The sequence below is a fragment of the Oncorhynchus mykiss genome, chromosome 13 (assembly GCF_057628025.1).
Source record: "Oncorhynchus mykiss isolate SJ-2025 chromosome 13, ASM5762802v1, whole genome shotgun sequence".
In the NCBI taxonomy this organism is placed as follows: Eukaryota; Metazoa; Chordata; class Actinopteri; order Salmoniformes; family Salmonidae; genus Oncorhynchus; species Oncorhynchus mykiss.
Window position 1 is genome coordinate 20,864,909 of NC_143034.1, and position 20,887 is coordinate 20,885,795.

The following is a 20,887-nucleotide window of genomic DNA, read 5'->3' on the forward strand; positions in this document are numbered from 1 at the left end:
CAACTGTGAGAGACGGAATCTATACACTGCCAAAATCCCTGCTGCAGTGTGTGCAAACCTGGTCAAGAACTACAGGATCTCTGTAATTGCAAACAAAGGTTTCTGTACCAAATATTAAGTTCTGCTTTTCTGATGTATCAAATACTTATGTCTGGCCGTATCACAGTCTGCCGATATGGACAGCCCCTTCAAGAGGATCCTCCTGGATGATGTATTTTGTGAGAGAGTGGTAAGCAGCGTGAAATTCCTGAAACCAATAGCAGTAGCCATTGCACAGATTGAGGGAGACAATGCCATCCTGTCTGATGTTCAGACTCTGCTTGCAGATGTAAGAGAAGAAATCCGTACTGCCCTGCCACTTCACTATTGCTGCATGCAGAGGTACCTGCAGTTCTGAAATACATCAAAAAGCATGAAGACTTCTGCCTGAAGCCCAAACACGCCGCAGCGTACATGTTGAACCCCAAGTATGCTGGCAAGAGCATCCTGTCTGGTGCAGAGATCAACAAGGCCTATGGTGTCATCACTACCGTGTCTCGCCACCTTGGCCTGGATGAGGGCAAGGTTCTTGGCAGTCCGGCGAAGTACACTTCCAAGCAAGGGCTTTGGGATGGAGATGCAACATGGCAGTCGTGCCAACATATCTCATCAGCCACCTGGTGGAAGGGACTTTGTGGATCTGAGGCTCTTTCCCTTGTTGCCTCCATCACCCTCCAAATCTCACCAACATCAGCCACCTCAGAGTGCAACTGGTCCTTGTTTGGGAACACACACACCAAAGCATGCAACAGGCTGACCAATACAAGGGTTGAAAAATTGGTGGCCATCCGGGCAAATTTATGGCTTTTTGAGCCTGACAACGTTTCATCCTCAACAAGGTTGGAAAGTGACAGTGAAGATGAGGCCTCAGAGTCTGATGTTCAAGAGGTGGACATTAAGGAGGTCCAGGGAGAAGACATGGAAGCCTGAGAGGAAGACAACCAAAGCTTTAGTTTCTAGACTATCATTTTACAGATGTATGTTGAAAACATTTTTGGGAGATGCGATGGATCATTGGGGATCATTCAGTATTCCCTTTCTTTTGTTGTTCAGTGAAATCATCCATATGAAGAGTCAACTAATTTTACCTTATCATAAGTAGACATAATTGCAGATGATTAAATCCTTCCAATAGAAATAAAAAAAACTATTTAGTTACAAATTTAACTTTAATTAAAGTTTTATATTTCTGTCTCCATATGATATGGTAAATATATCCAATGCAAAAAACATCTACATTTAAATGGTATTAATATTCATTTGCATATATTTCCATTAATTCCCATAAATTCCCATTAATTTCACCTCTGAATATTCCCAAAAACGTGCAACCCTGTGTGTCAGTCAGTCAGTCATATTACGGTAATGACAATATGATCGTGTCAATATAGGTGACAGTGTTTCCTTTAGGACTGATTGACTCAGTAGCAGCAGCAGCAGTCACTCTTCTCACTACATCAGTTTTCATTATGGTAAACTGTATGTACTGTAGTTACAACCATGAGTGGGATGAAAGGTGGTCCAACTCTGTTCTGGGCAAGCTGCCAACATTCAATTTCCTTAACAGGAAGGGATAAGAATTGGATCATTTGAGAGGAGAGAGGACGCAGCCAGTATACTACTGTCAGTCACTGACAAAAAAAAAAGAGGCTAAACTTGTAAGACATAGACTATCCAATACAAAAATGGATTGTTGAAGTTAAAAACCCTTTGTAATTAATTTGTAATTTCACTGTTGGGAATGTTGAAAGGAAACAGAATGGCTACTGTGCCTGGCTCTTGTTACTGAATTTTTTATCTGCTGTTTTTTTCTTATAGGATTCCTTTAGATGTTAGTACCCTGAGATTATCATCAGACAGCTAAAGTTGTTCTGCAGGGGAGAAGAAAGTGCTAGCATAGTGATATTCTATTATATCAGGTAATGCTAATGTATTGGTTCTTGACAGTGTCAGAGAGACTTGTGCTACATGAATTCACGCCCACATTCACGTTGCGACCCAAATGGCACCCTATTTGCTATATGGTACACTACGAGCCCTGGTCAAATGTGGTGCACGATGTAGGGAATAGGGTGCCATTTGAAACACAGACATAGTCTAATCTTTTCCACTAAAGGTCAGTAAAGATACTTGTACAAGTGAGCTGTTAGAATATTAAGCTGAGAAACAGGGATGACATTCACAAAATCAAGGAACTGTAACTGGCTACATTTATTTGAGTGTTTTATTTGAGTGCATATTACTACTGAAAAAGGTTTGTTTTTTTGTCAAACTCTGAAATGACAAATGGCACCCAATTCCTTATATAGCATACTTCTTTTGACCGGGGCCATAGTGTAATCTTTTCTGCCAGCAAAGAACTCTTAGTTTCAGAGCCCCAGCGTAACAACTACAGAGAAACTTTATGATTATGTCCATGTTTATTTCAAAGTGTTGGCAGTTGGCATTTGACTGAAAAGGGGTTCTTTCTTTTCAAACACACCTCTCTCTCTCTCTGTGGGTAATTATGAGCTAAAGAAATGTTGAGGAATTAAATGCTGTACGAGTCGCGATACCTTTTGTGATTGTCTCAGCTGAGAAGTGAATCTGTTTTGGATGGTGTGTTTCATCTTATGAAAGAACAGAGCGACTGAGGGGGGAACTCACAGAAAGGACTCGCACTTAACCGCTAATGACAAATAATAGCATGGAGGTCCACATGCATAATTGAGTGAGAGAGCCTGAGAGGGGTGTGGAGAGATGTATGTGTGTACACTACAGTGTATGCCTGTGCGTGTGTGTATTTGTGTACACTACAGGGTGTGCGTGTGCATGTCTGTACCTGTGTACACTAAAGTGTGTGTGTATGTGTGTACACTACAGTGTTTGGGTGGGTGTGTGTGTTCATTGATTAACATGTGGAAAGGCTGAAATGCAGAGATACAGGAGGTCTGTCATTGTGACGGGGTTCTTATCCACTATCAGGAAATCAGGAAATGGCTCCTCACAGTTAGGCATTCCCATGATGACTCACTGAATTCATGCAATGTTGCTCCAGTTTCAACAGTTTAACCCATGAAATATCCAGTTAATGTACTGTACTACCAATACATGTAGTTATGTTCTTCTATTTGCTAATACATTTAGTTCTACAGTAGTTGATGTTATTTTGCCCATGTTTGTTAGACATGACTGAATATATTACTAGGGTCTAGTGGTCTGTGTTCTGTATTGTCCATTCTAACATTTGTCCAGGGTGCTTGTATGACCTGTATGACAGCACACACAATCAGGGTACTGCCAATAGGTGCGTCCCAAATGTCACCCTTTCCCTATAAAGTGCACTACTTTTGACCAGAACCCTATGGGCCCTGGTCAAAAGTAGTGCACTAAATAAGGAATAGGGTGCAATTTGGGACGGTACCCAAATTCATGGGAGATACACTATAAAAGTGGGAGGTTTAATTGATGATTGACTTCATATAGAGGGAGCCATCACTTGCCCTTCCTAATCCTATGTTTCACTTCCTAGCCGTTACTTAATATGTGCCCTTCCTAGACATTACTTAATGTGTTTCCATGTTGTCCTTCCTAGACATTACTTAATATGTTGCCATGTTATCCTTCCTAGCCATTACTTAATATGTTGCATATTGTCCATCCTAGCCATTACTTAATATGTTGCCATGTTATCCTTCCTAGCCATTACTTAATATGTTGCCATGTTGTCCTTCCTAGCCATTACTTAATATGTTGCCATGTTATCCTTCCTAGCCATTACTTAATATGTTCCCATGTTGTCCTTCCTAGCCATTACTTAATATGTTGCCATGTTGTCCTTCCTAGCCATTACTTAATATGTTGCCATGTTGTCCTTCCCAGCCATTACTTAATATGTTGCCATGTTGTCCTTCCTAGCCATTACTTAATATGTGTCCTTCCCAGCCATTACTTAATATGTTGCCATGTTGTCCTTCCTAGCCATTACTTAATATGTTCCCATGTTGTCCTTCCTAGCCATTACTTAATATGTTCCCATGTTATCCTTCCTAGCCATTACTTAATATGTTCCCATGTTGTCCTTCCTAGCCATTACTTAATATGTTCCCATGGTGTCCTTCCTAGCCATTACTTAATATGTTCCCATGTTGTCCTTCCTAGCCATTACTTAATATGTTCCCATGTCCTTCCTAGCCATTACTTAATATGTTCCCATGTCCTTCCTAGCCATTACTTAATATGTTGCCATGTTGTCCTTCCTAGCCATTACTTAATATGTGTCCTTCCTAGCCATTACTTAATATGTTCCCATGTTGTCCTTCCTAGCCATTACTTAATATGTTGCCATGTTGTCCTTCCTAGCCATTACTTAATATTCTCCCATGTTGTCCTTCCTAGCCATTACTTAATATGTTCCCATGTCCTTCCTAGCCATTACTTAATATGTGTCCTTCCTAGCCATTACTTAATATGTTGCCATGTTGTCCATCCATAGCCATTACTTAATATGCTCCCATGTTGTCCTTCCTAGCCATTACTTAATATGCTCCCATGTTATCCTTCCTAGCCATTACTTAATATGCTCCCATGTTGTCCTTCCTAGCCATTACTTAATATGTTGCCATGTTGTCCTTCCTAGCCATTACTTAATATGTTGCCATGTTGTCCTTCCTAGCCATTACTTAATATGCTCCCATGTTATCCTTCCTAGCCATTACTTAATATGCTCCCATGTTGTCCTTCCTAGCCATTACTTAATATGCTCCCATGTTGTCCTTCCTAGCCATTACTTAATATGTTGCCATGTTGTCCTTCCTAGCCATTACCTAATATGTTGCCATGTTATCCTTCCTAGCCATTACTTAATATGTGTCCTTCCTAGCCATTACTTAATATGTGTCCTTCCTAGCCATTACTTAATATGCTCCCATGTTATCCTTCCTAGCCATTACTTAATATGCTCCCATGTTGTCCTTCCTAGCCATTACTTAATATGTTGCCATGTTGTCCTTCCTAGCCATTACTTAATATGTTGCCATGTTGTCCTTCCTAGCCATTACTTAATATGCTCCCATGTTATCCTTCCTAGCCATTACTTAATATGCGCCCATGTTGTCCTTCCTAGCCATTACTTAATATGCTCCCATGTTGTCCTTCCTAGCCATTACTTAATATGTTGCCATGTTGTCCTTCCTAGCCATTACTTAATATGTGTCCTTCCTAGCCATTACTTAATATGTGTCCTTCCTAGCCATTACTTAATATGTTGCCATGTTATCCTTCCTAGCCATTACTTAATATGTTGCCATGTTATCCTTCCTAGCCATTACTTAATATGTTCCCATGTTGTCCTTCCTAGCCATTACTTAATATGTTGCATATTGTCCTTCCTAGCCATTACTTAATATGTTCCCATGTTATCCTTCCTAGCCATTACTTAATATGCTCCCATGTTGTCCTTCCTAGCCATTACTTAATATGCTCCCATGTTGTCCTTCCTAGCCATTACTTAATATGTTGCCATGTTGTCCTTCCTAGCCATTACTTAATATGTTGCCATGTTGTCCTTCCTAGCCATTACTTAATATGTTGCCATGTTATCCTTCCTAGCCATTACTTAATATGTGTCCTTCCTAGCCATTACTTAATATGCTCCCATGTTATCCTTCCTAGCCATTACTTAATATGCTCCCATGTTGTCCTTCCTAGCCATTACTTAATATGTTGCCATGTTGTCCTTCCTAGCCATTACTTAATATGTTGCTATGTTGTCCTTCCTAGCCATTACTTAATATGCTCCCATGTTATCCTTCCTAGCCATTACTTAATATGCGCCCATGTTGTCCTTCCTAGCCATTACTTAATATGCTCCCATGTTGTCCTTCCTAGCCATTACTTAATATGTTGCCATGTTGTCCTTCCTAGCCATTACTTAATATGTGTCCTTCCTAGCCATTACTTAATATGTGTCCTTCCTAGCCATTACTTAATATGTTGCCATGTTATCCTTCCTAGCCATTACTTAATATGTTGCCATGTTATCCTTCCTAGCCATTACTTAATATGTTCCCATGTTGTCCTTCCTAGCCATTACTTAATATGTTGCATATTGTCCTTCCTAGCCATTACTTAATATGTTCCCATGTTATCCTTCCTAGCCATTACTTAATATGCTCCCATGTTGTCCTTCCTAGCCATTACTTAATATGCTCCCATGTTGTCCTTCCTAGCCATTACTTAATATGTTGCCATGTTGTCCTTCCTAGCCATTACTTAATATGTTGCCATGTTGTCCTTCCTAGCCATTACTTAATATGTTGCCATGTTATCCTTCCTAGCCATTACTTAATATGTGTCCTTCCTAGCCATTACTTAATATGTTGCCATGTTATCCTTCCTAGCCATTACTTAATATGTGTCCTTCCTAGCCATTACTTAATATGTTGCCACGTTATCCTTCCTAGCCATTACTTAATATGTTGCCATGTTATCCTTCCTAGCCATTACTTAATATGTTCCCATGTTGTCCTTCCTAGCCATTACTTAATATGTTGTCATGTTGTCCATCCTAGCCATTACTTAATATGTCACCATGTTATCCTTCCTAGCCATTACTTAATATGTCACCATGTTATCCTTCCTAGCCATTACTTAATATGTTGCCATGTTGTCCTTCCTAGTCAAGTTAGATTATGTCAGTGTCCTTCCTTTGTTTGCTGCTGTCCTTCTTTTCCTTTTCTTACAGCTTAGCTTTTCTTTCGTATTCTCTTCATCCATTCCTTTATACATTCTCTCCATTCAACAGACCTGAGAGATCTCAAGGTTGATACTGTAGTCAAGGTGGATTTCAAAGGCCTATGGTAACACACACACATGCACACACACATATACAAACACATGCATGCACTCACGCACACACAAATGTTCCCCCCCATCCATTAGTCCTGCTCCAAGGTGCCACGCAGAGCTCCATTTTAGTCACATCAGTTTAGGTCACTTCCTGTCTGTGGCCTTGATGATGTAACATATCCCAGGGAGAACGAAGAAGGTGAATGATGTCACTTTCCTTTGAGAGAAGTGGAGTGTTCTGATACTCTAGCCCCACTCCCCAGTCCCCACCCTGTCTATGCCTTTGTTGACTGTCCCCTCATGGATTTAAAAGCTTTAGAATAGGTATAAGAGATCATGCTTATAGCATCATACAGATATCGGATCTTAATTTGATCAACCTGTTTAAAAAATGCTTATGAAGTTTGGAATTTCCACTTAGAAATTTCAGGCTTGATTTTCCCTCATGAAAAAATATCAAAAATGTACATGAATTATAATCCACATAATAATTCACTTTTCATGTTGCTGATGGATTATTTTGCTTCTGTAGCGAACTGGCTGAAATGAAGATCCTACATCTGTATATAGCTGACGCTGATCCAATGCTATCAGATGTTAGAGGGCAAGTCAACAAGAGCAAAGAGACGAGACATGGATTGGAGATTCAGAAGGGAGTGAGAATGTTCCCTAGCTGGGTCTATGTCATCACAGGAGGCTGCTGAGGGGAGGACGGCTCATAATAATGGCTGGAATGGAGTCAATGGAATTTTATCAACCAGATGGAAACGATGTGTTTGATGCCATTACATTTATTCTGTTTTAGCCATTACTATGAGCCCGTACTCGCAAATAAAGGTGCAACCAGCCACCTGTGGTCTGTATACACTGTAGTTCATCTGTTGTCTCCACAACCACACTTCCTCCCTAATGCACACTAGTCTGGGGAGAAGGTTAGACTATGGTTCCATTGCAAATGGCACCCTATTCCCTATATTTTGCACTACTTTTGATGAGGGCTCTGGTCACACACACTACACATGCATACACACACACACACACACATACGGTATTGGTTCTGCGTGGGAGGAGATAAACTCTCATGCTGTCCTTGTTCCTGATAGAAACTGACAGGAGCGTCAGGAGAACAGCAGTTTATCTATAGAATAACTTCATAAAATGTCCTTTTATTGCCTTATAATAGAAACAGTACTGTAATATGATCCTGGACTGGGGATCGTGTTAAGGGAGCACAACATGGAGACTTTAGGAGAGTGTTTCTCTCTCAGATCAATCCCAATGGATCGTAATCACGTTAGTTTCCTGCTTCTCTGTCCCCAATGTTGTAAACAGGGCGACCATTTTGGAAATGACTGGCTCCACTCAGCCTGTGAGTGTGGTAAAAATAATGTAATATGTCATCAGTGAAGGGTTGGGGAAGCTGGATTTAGAGCATGAAGTGTTTGAAGTTACAGATATGGCAAGAGGTTGTTGGGGTTAGGCACCTTCTTTCAACAGTATATTGCCCCAATGGCCCCTAAACTAAAGGGTTAATTGTGTCTATATACTGTACAATGTACAGTATATATAACTATACACTAAGAAACAAAGGGTTCTGAAGGGTTCTACCTGGAACCAAAAAGGGTTCTCCTATGGGGAGAGCTGAAGAACCCTTTTGGAACCCTTTTTTCTAAGAGTGTAGAACACTAATCTGATATTTTATTTGTGTCCCCTCTTCTCTTTCTCTGTCCCTCTCTCTTGTTCTCCAGAAGGATCTGCCTCTGCCCCGAAAAAGTAGCAGGTGAGTTTACGTTTTGGGTTCATTGGGTAGTGCCTTGGTGTGTATGTGTACATGTGTTATGTTTGGGAGAAACAAAATGGGAACATATTTTAGCCCCTGTGAACCTCTCTACCCGTGGATTATTTAAATTGTAAATCTAAACTGACGCTCAGGTGACTCCAAGCTTGGGGTTTATTTGATTTGCCTCCACATGAATGTGCCTGTATGCACAGTCTTCTAACGTCAGTTCACTGGACAGAAATCAGTTTTGCCCCATGAAGATATATACCCCACACAACTTTTTGGGAGGGTTTTCTTGTAAACCCGACACACTGACAATCTCATGCACAGTTGAGCTCTGAAATAGCAGCACTATAGGAAGTCTCTTCACACTTCACATGTTTCTGGAGAGAGGGGTTAGGAGTTGTCAGCATGTGAGAAATGGGGGTTTGAAAGGATGCAGACTCACTTTCATACACATACACACACACTCGGGATCGTAGTGACGTGTAGCTTGAAATTCTGAGAGCTTGTGTGTGTTGCTGTCCATGGTGCTGAAGTGTTCCCTCACTCCGGGCTTTCCTCCTTTCTCTCAATCGCTCTCTCTCTATGGTGCTGAAGCGTTCCCTCACTTACATCGTTCTTCTGACTCATCTCTCTCACTCTCCCTGTCTGTGGCTTTCCCTTTCCTCAGTGTGTCTCTTTCACTAATTGAAGTGAGGAGAAAAAGGCTTGTATATCAGTAGTAGTACACCTGCACACAGTTACTAAACAGTCATTAAGTACTGTATTCAATAGAAAGTCCTCTATCTATTAGCTGAGTCAGAATGACTAAACTGTTTATTTTGCACCATACTACTGTATCTAAACTAGGCTAAGGTAGGTTTTAGAGAGGGCTGGGCGGTATACCGTATTTTACGATATACTGGTATTGATACATGGACCGGTTTGTGTTTTTACTTTACCTTCTAGAACGGTATTTGAATGTTTGGTTTGTCAAATGTGATATGCCGTGTTTAACGTCCATTTTTATAGTTTACTTCGCTACTTGAGTCATCTCTCTTCGCTCTCTCTCTCTCTCTCCATGCCATTTTCCACACAGACCTAGCCCCGCCCCCTGTCACTCAAGGAGCGCATTTGCTTTTCCTCGACCATGAGACACTTGCGTTCAGTCTGCATGGTCAATGCAGCACATGCAACAATGTTGATGACAACAATGCTGTTTTCACTTTGCTTCTTCATATAAATCCAATAGCGTTCTATAATTGCAACATTAGTTTGTGTTGCTTACGTCTGCAAACAGCTAGTTTGTCTTTTCTTAGCAAGTTGGGCCGCAAGGCACTACAGACGGTAGTGCGAACGGCCCAGTACATCACTGGGGCCAAGCTTCCTGCCATCCAGGACCTCTATACCAGGCGGTGTCAGTGGAAGGCCCTAAAAATTGTCAAAGACTCCAGCCACCCTAGTCATAGACTGTTCTCTCTGCTACCGCACGGCAAGCGGTACCGGAGCACCAAGTCTAGGTCCTAGAGGCTTCTAAACAGCTTCTACCCCAAGCCATAAGGTCTCCTGAACATCTAGTCAAATGGCTACAATTTAAAGGCAATGCTACCAAATACTAATTGAGTGTATGTAAACTTCTGACCAACTGGGAATGTGATGAAAGAAATAAAAGCTGAAATAAATCATTCTCTCTACTATTCTGACATTTCACATTCTTAAAATAAAGTGGTGATCCTAACTGACCTAAGACAGGGAATTTTTACTAGGATTAAATGTCAGGAATTGTGAAAAACTGAGTTTAAATGTATTTGGCTACGGTGTAAGTAAACTTCTGACTTCACCTGTATTCTATCTATAGAATTAGAATAATCATTCTATTTCCATGATTCCAACATATCACCAAGTGTTTTGCTCTAAATCATAAGTAAAATCGCTATTGCAACATTTGGTTCAAAATCAGGTTTAGATTGTTTGCCCATATCGTGCAGCCCTACATGGCAGTGTGGAAATTATCTCAAATGAGTGCAGGAAAAGCAGAAATTTATGAAAATGCAAAAAAATATTTTGGGTTGAAGTTGAATTGAACAGTATAAAACAATCAGAATGGAGAAAGACTCTTAGAATGTATATGTTTCCACCCTGAGGTCATGCACTACTTATAAAGAACATTTAGAAATGTAATCATTTAAAATCAGAAATACTGTCAAATATTGCCATACCGTCAATTTAAAAAAAATACGGTGATATGATATTTTGGCCATATCGCCCAGCACAAGTTTTAAATATCCTCACCTTTTGTAGGAGTAGATAGTGAGTTCCCTCCTCTATACCTGTAGAGATGGATTTAAAGGATTTAAAATTCCTTTTCTCTGGATTTGAATCTGTGGCTACTGGCTATTATGCCACTGTGGCATGTAGGCCTAGCTAACTGCTGTGCTGTGTGTATGTTAGCCACATAGATTTATCTCAATACATCACATTTACTGTAAAATCCCATTGTAGCACAGAAGGTACCTGTTATTGTATGGGTGAAATGAATATGATATGAATACGGAATGAATATAGAGCATTTGCAGAGGCGTTTTTCAAAAAGCATTTCATTTGCATTTTGTTTGATTTTGCGTGCTCTGCAGTCTGCAGTCTTTCCTGTTCTGCCTCTGGGCACGAATGCTGTCTGTAGGTGTTAGGGTTTCAAAAAGCTGAGGTATTTGTGTGTGACATCTTCCAGACTCATTGACATGTCTGGTATTTATCTGTGTGTGGGTGACATTTTCTAGTAATCAATTTGGACAAGGGTTAGAGTGGCCAGTGAGTGAGTTACTATCAGTGTGGTATTCACGCTATGTTTAAGGGACCTACATCAAATTTTATTGGTCTAATGATCGTTGTTAGCAGATGCTATTGCGGGTGTAGCGAAGTGCTTGTGCTTCTAGCTCCGACAGTGCAGTAATATCTAACAAGTAATATCTAACAAATTACACAACATTTTCCCAATACACACAAATCTAAGTAGGAATGAATTAAGACTATATATATATATATATATATATATATATATAAATGGATGAGCGATGTCAGAGCGGAACAGACTAAGATACAGTAGAATAGTATAGAAGAACAGTATACATATGAGATGAGTAATGCAAGATATGTAAACATTGAGTGAATGAGATACCGTAGAATAGTATAGAAAATAGTATATGCACATGAGCTGAGTAATGCCAGATATGTAAACATTATTAAGTGACTAAGTTACCGTAGAATAGCATAGAATACAGTATATACATATGAAATGAGTAATGCAAGATATGTAAACATTATTGAGTGACTAAGATACCGTAGAATAGTATAGAATACAGTATCTACAGTGGGACAAAAAAGTATTTTGTCAGCCACCAATTGTGCAAGTTCTCCCACTTAAAAAGATGAGAGTTCTGTAATTTTAATCATAGGTACACTTCAACTATGACAGACAAAATGAGAAAACATTTAAATTTATTTGCAAATTATGGTGGATGTAACGGTTTTCTTCTATCTCCTCCTCTGATGAAGAAGTAGAACAAGGATCGGACCAAAATGCAGCGTGTCGAATGCGATTCATGTTCAATGAAAAAACACACTAAACACAAACACTACAAAAACAATAAACGTGATGAACGTAACAAAAACCTAAACAGCCTATCTGGTGAAAACACATAGACAGGAACAATCACCCACAAACACACAGTGAAACCCAGGCTACCTAAATATGGTTCCCAATCAGAGACAATGACAAACACCTGCCTCTGATTGAGAACCATATCAGGCCAAACATAGGAAGTAACATAGAATGCCCACTCAGATCACACCCTGACCAACCACAACATAGAAATATACAAAGTAAACTATGGTCAGGGTGTGACAGTGGAAAATAAGTATTTGGTCAATAACAACATTTTATCTCAATACTTTGTTATGTACCCTTTGTTTGCAATGACAGAGGTCAAGCGTTTTCTGTAAGTCCTCACAAGGTTTTCACACACTGTTGCTGGTATTTTGGCCCATTCCTCCATGCAGATCTCCTCTAGAGCAGTGATGTTTTGGGGCTGTTGCTGGGCAACACGGACTTTCAAAGATTTTCTATGGGGTTGAGATCTGGAGACTGGCTAGGCCACTCCAGGACCTTGAAATGCTTCTTATGAAGCCACTCCTTCGTTGCCCGGGCGGTGTGTTTGGGATCATTGTCATGCTGAAAGACCCAGCCACCTTTCATCTTCAATGCCCTTGCTGATGGAAGGAGGTTTTCACTCAAAATCTCACGATACATGGCCCCATTCATTCTTTCCTTTACACAGATCAGTGGTCCTGGTCCCTTTGCAGAAAAACAGCCCCAAAGCATGATGTTTCCACCCCCATGCTTCACAGTAGGTATGGTGTTCTTTGGATGCAACTCAGCATTCTTTGTCCTCCAAACACGACGAGTTGAGTTTTTACCAAAAAGTTATATTTTGGTTTCATCTGACCATATGACATTCTCCCAATCTTCTTGTGGATCATCCAAATGCTCTCTAACAAACTTCAGACGGGCCTGGACATGTAGTGGCTTAAGCAGGGGGACATGTCTGGCACTGCAGGATTTGAGTCCCTGGCGGCGTAGTGTGTTACTGATGGTAGGCTTTGTTACTTTGGTCCCAGCTCTCTGCAGGTCATTCACTAAGTCCCCCCGTGTGGTTCTGGGATTTTTGCTCACCGTTCTTGTGATCATTTTGACCCCACGGGGTGAGATCTTGCGTGGAGCCCCAGATCGAGGGAGATTATCAGTGGTCTTGTATGTATTCTATTTCCTAATAATTGCTCCCACAGTTGATTTCTTCAAACCAAGCTGCTTACCTATTGCAGATGCAGTCTTCCCAGCCTGGTGCAGGTCTACAATTTTGTTTCTGGTGTCCTTTGACAGCTCTTTGATCTTGGCCATAGTGGAGTTTGGAGTGTGACTGTTTGAGGTTGTGGACAGGTGTCTTTTATACTAATAGCAAGTTCAAACAGGTGCCATTAATACAGGTAACGAGTGGAGGACAGAGGAGCCTCTTAAAAAATAAGTTACAGGTCTGTGAGAGCCAGAAATCTTGTGGCCAGTGATTCCTAGTCTATGCCTATAGGCAGCAGCCTCTAATGTGCTAGTGATGGCTGTTTAACAGTCTGATGGCCTTGACATAGAAGCTGTTTTTCAGTCTCTCGGTCCCAGCTTTGATGCACCTGTACTGACCTCACCTTCTGGATAGGGCTGGGCGATATGGCCTGAAAGTACATTTTTTTTCAGAGGTTTGGACGATTCACAATATATGTATCTCGATTTCTTGTTTTTCTCTAAACAAATTAAAAAAGGCCAAGACATAATTCTTAACTGAAATATACAAGGCCTCAATGCCTATTTGTGCTAAACAAATGAACAACAGAAATGAACAACACACACCCACACGTCTATGTTTGACCACTAGCTGTTTGAATATGTAATTTATAAAATAATTTTGATTGAAAATGTATTCATTTAGTTAATTTGTTGTTATAATTAAAACAGCCGGTGGTTATTTGCTATTGGATTGGCAGAATGACACAACTACTAACACATTAGCCTACAGCTGGCCTGAACATAACTTTTTTGAATTCACTTTAATTATCCAATGTCACACTTACTGATGGCGAGTTGAAACCTGTGCCCAAAGCACAGCAGGCGGGTCCAGTTGTTCAAGTACAATGCTTTTATCATGTTGCTCCTGCTGTCAGTTGTCATGCACACCTGTCGGTCTTCTCTATTCTTCCACGATGCCAGAGAGTCATTGAGATCCTGGGCTATTACTTCACCCGTATGATAATTGGGGAAGTAAGACATCTGGAGGCAGACATTTAGCAATTTCCAGTCTTCATTTATGTAGTGGACTGTCAAACTTAGGTATGGCTCTGTTGTTCTGCTCGACCATAGATCGGCTTTCGTGAAATACTTGCGGCTTGGCAGCTGATATTTGTGGTCAACTGTACCTAGCAGCTTTTTAAAGCCTGGCTTTTCTACTGTAAAGATTGCATCCGTTATCTCCTTTCACACACTTTTCTTGCATTTGTAAAACGTTACAACGTTATAACAGAACCTCAATTCTTGCAATACAGACATTTTCCATATCGCGCTAAAACATAAACTCGAATATATCGGAAAAAAAACTTGATTTATCGCCCAGCCCTACTTCTGGATGATAGCTGGGTGAACAGGCAGTGGCTCGGGTGGTTGATGTCCTTGATGATCTTTTTGGCCTTCCTGTGACATCGGTTGCTGTAGGTGTCCAGGAGGGCGGGTAGTTTGCCCCCGGTAATGCATTGGGCAGACCACACTACCATCTGGAGTCCACTGCAGTTGCTGGGGGTGCAGTTGCCGTACCAGGCGGTGATACAGCCCGACAGGATGCTTTTAATTGTGCATCTGTAAAAATTTGTGAGGGTTTATGTGACAAGCCAAATTTCTTTAGCCCCCTGAGGTTGAAGAGGCTCTGTTGCGCCTTCTTCACCACATTGTCTGTGTGGGTGGTCCATTTCAGTTAGTCAGTAATGTGTATACCAAGGAACTTGAAGCTTTCCACCTTCTCCACTGCGGTCCTGTCGATATAGATAGGGGGGGGGGGGGTGCACCCTCTGCTGTTTCCTGAAGTCCATGATCATCTCCTTTGTTTTGTTGACATTGAGTGAGAGGTTATTTTCCAGGCACCACACTCCCAGAGCCCTCACCTCCTCCCTATAGGCTGTCTCGTCATTGTTGGTAATCAAGCCTACTACTTTTGTGTCGTCTGCAAACTTGATGATTGAGTTGGAGGTGTGCTTGACCACGCAGTCATGGGTGAACAGGGAGTACAGGAGGGTGCTTGGCACGCACCCTTGTGGGGCCCCAGTGTTGAGGATCAACGGAGTGGAGGTGATGTTTCCTACCTTCACCACCTGGGGGCGGCTTGTCAGGATGTCCAGGACCCAGTTGCACAGGGCGACGTTCAGACCCAGGACCTCGAGCTTAATAATGAGCTTGGAGGGTACTATGGTGTTGAATGCTGAGCTATAGTCAATAAACAGCATTCTTACATAGGTATTCCTCTTGTCCAGATGGGATAGGGCAGTGTGCAGAGTGATGGCGATTGTATCGTCTGTGGATCTATTGGGGCGGTAAGCAAATTGAAGTTTGTCTAAGGACCAGTGACTCACAATATGTTTTTTATCATCATGGTGATCGGTGACCCTCCCCACCATGTCAGGTCACTTCCTGGTGGGTGTTGTCCATGACCTCTGACCTTTACCTCAGGGCAGCAGATGTCACAACAGGACACTGAACATGGGTGAAGCTAGGAACTCCTGTGTCACTTTCCCAGTCTCTCTCTCTCTCTCTCTCTCTCTCTCTCTCTCTCTCTCTCTCTCTCTCTCTCTCTCTCTCTCTGTAAGATCAGACTCCTCCCTCTGTCTTTCTGTATCTCTGCTTACTGTGTTTCCCCAAACTACCATGTCAGCAAAGCAGTACAGATACACACATACTTGTACATTAATCATCATTAGTGTCCACAAATCCTGGTTTGAGGTTTCGGATTACCCTCTTATTCCTTCCTGATTCTGGGATATCTGGAAAACCTGGGGATTTTTGGAAAGTTACCTGAATTCTGCAACCGTATTAACCTCCCTTCACTGATATGCTTGAGTGCTATCTCCCCCTCTTGTATATTTCAGCCACAGCCTTTACCTCTCAGCTCAGACTCCCTACTAGGCTGCGTCCCAAATGGCACCCTATTCCCTATATAGTGCGCTACTTGACCAGGGCCCATAGTGTGCCGTTTGGGATGCAGCCCTAGTCTACATTAGAGGGACATCTATTATTGAATTAGTCCCATCAGCATTGCTGTGCAACTGTCAGTCCTGGTCAGCATTTAGTATCATCTCATTTGCTATGTGGATAAGATTTGTTGAATCATTTTGTGCTCTCTGTTCCTATCTCAGCGCTCCATGATGACGTTCTCCCTTGACTGTGTGTGTTTGTGTGTGTTTTGCGTGTGTGTGTAGTATTGCAATTGGACTGACAGATTTGTTTGATTATTTTGTCGAGTGTGTGTGTGTGTGTGTGTGTGTGTGTGTGTGTGTGCATGTGCCTGTGCACTTGTGTGTGTCTCCTCATGATGACGTTCTTCCTTGGCAGTGTGTGTCCTCATGATGGCGATCTTCCTTGGCAGTGTGTGTCCTCATGATGACGTTTTCCCTTGGCAGTGTGTGTCCTAATGATGATGTTTTCCCTTGGCATTGTGTGTGGTGTTGTTGCCCTCTAAATCTTCCTTTCTGCAATATCTAGTGCAAATGTATGATGTCACAGAACATCATACATTTGTTGGAGAAAAGGAAGGATTTTATGAAATGGCAGGTGGTTGTTTGTTGGAGAGAGGGAGGGAGGAAGGAGAGAGAGCAAGAGATGAGAGGAGAGGGAGGTAGGGGAATAAAATAGAGGGGTAGGAGAGGAGAGGGGTGGGGTACAATATTACATATCCTATTGCTGTTGTCATCCGATTCCTACTGCAATTGCTGTTTCAAGCTCTCCAATAAGTACCAGTCTCTGTTTTGGTAGCTGCACCACCCGTGCTGCTGTCATCTCTCTCTCTCTCTCTCTCTCTCTCTCTCTCACACACACACACACACACACACACACACACACACACACACACACACACACACACACACACACACACACACACACACACACACACACACACACACACACACACACACACACACCAAGCTGTCACCTGATCTCCCCCCTCCCTCTCTCTTGCTCTCTCTCCCCCTCTCTCTCTTCCTCTGTCTTGTCATTTACATTAGTCCACAGTCCACTGCTCTCTGCTCTCCTCCCTCAGATAGCTTTCACACTCACACACATCCCTGCTGTTATTACTCTCTATACCCCCCCTCTCTCTCCATCGCTCTACACTTCCTGCCCTTGAGAGCAGCCCCGGAATCCTCCCTCTGTCCGAGAGGGAAGCAAGGCAGTCTGTTCCCTCCCTCTTTTTCTCTCCTCCTCTCTGCCTCGCTCTCCCTCTCTCGTTCTCTCCATCGCTCTCTCGCTCTCTTTCGCTGTCTGTAGCTCTGCTGACATTTCCTCTCCACCCTCTCTCTTTCCCTCTCTCTGACACACACACACTCCCCGTCAGGCTGCCATGCTGGTGCTGTGGAGTGTGTATTCAGCCTCTTGACTGCCTAGCTGCTTGTGTGTCTGTCTGTCTGTCTGTGTGGCTCAGCTAGTCTCCTGTGGGTTTGCCAAAGCAGAGCCTCACAGCGCATCCTGTAGCAACATGTTTCGACGCACGAAAAGGTAATGGCAGAGCTTCTCTGTTTTTTCCCTTCTACTGTAGACCTGGTGTCATCCCTCTTTCTCTCTCCTTTTATCTCATTGCTTATCGGTCTGTCTTCTCTCAGTTGTTTTCTAGTGTCACCCCCTGTCTCTCTGTGTAGTGATAACATTAACTGCAAAGCTCTCTGAATCTCTCTCTCTCTATTTCTCTCTCTCTCACCGTGGACCTGGTTTCATCTCCCCCTCTGTCTGTCTTGTCATAGCATTAGGTGGAGGTTTAAGAAAGGTGTTGTTGTTGTTGTTGTTTTGATGGTTGTCAACCTCCGGCCAGCTCTCATGCTGTGTCACAGTTGTCCCTCTGTCTCGTATTGGCACTGGTGTGTGTGTGTGTGTGTATGTGTGTGTGTGTGTGTGTGTGTGTATGTGTGTGTGTGTGTGTGTGTGTGTGTGTGTGTGTGTGTGTGTGTACACGTTTTACTATACTTGTGAGCACCAGAAGTCCTCACAAGAATAGTAAAGCAACTAAAATTCATAGAAGGGAGGACATTTTGCCAGTGCTCATTTTTAAAAGGCTATTTTAGGCTTAGGGGTTAGGTTTAGGGTTACGGTTAGAATTATGATTAGGTGTTAGGTTTAAGGTTAGGCTTAGGGTTAGAGGTTAGGGAAGATAGGATTTTGAATGGGAATCAAATGTTGGTCCCCAAAAAGTCCTCACAAGTATAATGAGGCATAAGGCGGCAGGTAGCCTAGCGGTTTAGGGCGTTGGGCTAGTAACTGAAAGGTCGCCGGTTCGAATCCCGAGTCGACTAGGTGAGTAATCTGTTGATGTGCCCTTGAGCACTTAACCCTAAGTGTGCTCGCACATGTGCATGATTTTCTCTGTTCCATTTTATGTAATGAACCTCTGTTTGTGAGCATGTTGGTGATGCACATGTATTTGGGATGTTGTAGGTCAGTGTTTCCCAACCCTGGTTCTCCAGGTTAGTTATAGCCCTGGACAGACACGCCTCATTCAACTCATTGAGGGTTTGATGATTAGTTGACAAGTTGAATCAGGTGTGATTGTCCAGGCTTACAATAAAAATGTGTACTGTTGGGGAACTGGAGGACCAGGGTTGGGAATCACTGTTGTAGATGATTGATAGACATGTTACACACACAAACAGGCAGTCATACACAGGACTCTGGAGGTTTGTGTTTGGTCAGCTGTGCTATAAATACCGTGGTGTCTGGGTTAGAGGCTTCTGTAGGGGAGGGTATATATACTGTGGTGTCTGGGTTAGAGGCTTCTGTAGGGGAGGGTATATATACTGTGGTGTCTGGGTTAGAGGCTTCTGCAGGGGAGGGTATATATACTGTGGTGTCTGGGTTAGAGGCTTCTGTAGGGGAGGGTATATATACTGTGGTGTCTGGGTTAGAGGCTTCTGTAGGGGAGGGTATATATACTGTGGTGTCTGGGTTAGAGGCTTCTGTAGGGGAGGGTCAATGCTGTGCTATATATACTGTGGTGTCTGGGTTAGAGGCTTCTGTAGGGGAGGGTATATATACTGTGGTGTCTGGGTTAGAGGCTTCTGTAGGGGAGGGTATATTTACTGTGGTGTCTGGGTTAGAGGCTTCTGTAGGGTAGGGTCAATGCTGTGCTATATATACTGTGGTGTCTGGGCTAGAGGCTTCTGTAGGGGAGGGTATATATACTGTGGTGTCTGGGTAAGATGCTTCTGTAGGGGAGGGTCAATGCTGTGCTATATATACTGTGGTGTCTGGGCTAGAGGCTTCTGTAGGGGAGGGTATATATACTGTGGTGTCTGGGTAAGATGCTTCTGTAGGGGAGGGTCAATGCTGTGCTATATATACTGTGGTGTCTGGGTTAGAGCGCCTTCCCCATCTCTACCACTATTTTGTATTCCCTCCCTCCCATCATTCCCTCTCTCTCTATCTGCCATAGTACACAATCCCAGTTGTCCTGTAGCGTTTTATTTCCGACTTCATCTCATCTGCTCATAGGAGGATTAGTATAAATCCCTTTGTCCGATGGCAGCAGTGTGTGTGTGTGTGTCTCTATCTCTGTGTGTGCATCTCTGTGTGTGTGTACATCTCTCTCTCTCTCTCTCTCTCTCTGTGTGTGTGTGTGTGTGTGGGTGTGCATCTCTGTGTGTATGTGCATCTCTTTGTGTGTGCATCTCTGTGTGTGTGTGTGTGTGTGTGTGTGTGTGTGTGTGTGTGTGTGTGTGTGTGTGTGTGTGTGTGTGTGTGTGTGTGTGTGTGTGTGTGTGTGTGCATCTCTGTGTGTATGTGTGTGTGTGCGTGTGTGTTTGTATGTGTGTGATAATACCTCCAGCACCCTGCCTCAAGGTTTCTTCTACAGCTCTATCTCTGTAATCTCTTTGTATGAATCTATCTCCAGGAGGAAACATGGTTCTCTGATCTTATGATGATGGCTTGATCTTCATTAAATTACACTCCATGTAGTAGGTCAGAGATTTGTTGTACTTACTTGTCATGCAATGCATGTTTGTGTGTGTAGCTAGTAGCATAACGTGGGTGGTAGTGTGTCTTATGTTCTTCTCAGGGTATATCAGTGTTTATGTACAGTATGTGTGTGCGCGTATGTGTGTGCGCGTGTGCGTGCTTGTGTGTGAGTGTGTGTCACTGTCTGCCTGCATGTGTGTGTGTGTGTGTGTGTGTGTGTGTGTTTGCAAGCCGCTCGTTCTTGGCCGACTCTCTCAGGCAGTCTCAATTAGAGAAGGAAGATGCTTTGTGCCCGTAAGGATAGATAGAACGAAGCGGAGGAGGAGTGTAGAACAGGAGAGGGGAAGACGGAGTGGGGTGTAAAATGAAAGGCAGAGCCTGAGGTACAGTCTGGGCCTACATTTAACAGCAGCCCACTGGGGTTAACTCAGCACTCTAAAGAGACTCTCTCTTTTCTT

At 42.6% G+C, this 20,887-nt stretch overlaps 1 protein-coding gene across 2 annotated transcripts in view; it reads left to right on the forward strand.

Moving 5' to 3' along the window:
- The window catches only part of LOC110513219 (microtubule-associated serine/threonine-protein kinase 1), a 79,297-nt gene that overhangs the window by 4,259 nt on the left and 54,151 nt on the right, over positions 1-20,887 (forward strand). Inside the window, exon 2 of one of the 2 annotated variants that reach the window (XM_090195641.1) lies at positions 8,616-8,647. In XM_090195641.1, coding sequence (XP_090051767.1) covers positions 8,616-8,647 — 32 coding nt within the window. Of the gene's footprint in view, positions 1-8,615; positions 8,648-17,477; positions 17,982-20,887 lie in introns of those variants that run through there. The other variant, XM_090195642.1, reaches the window with a different exon arrangement.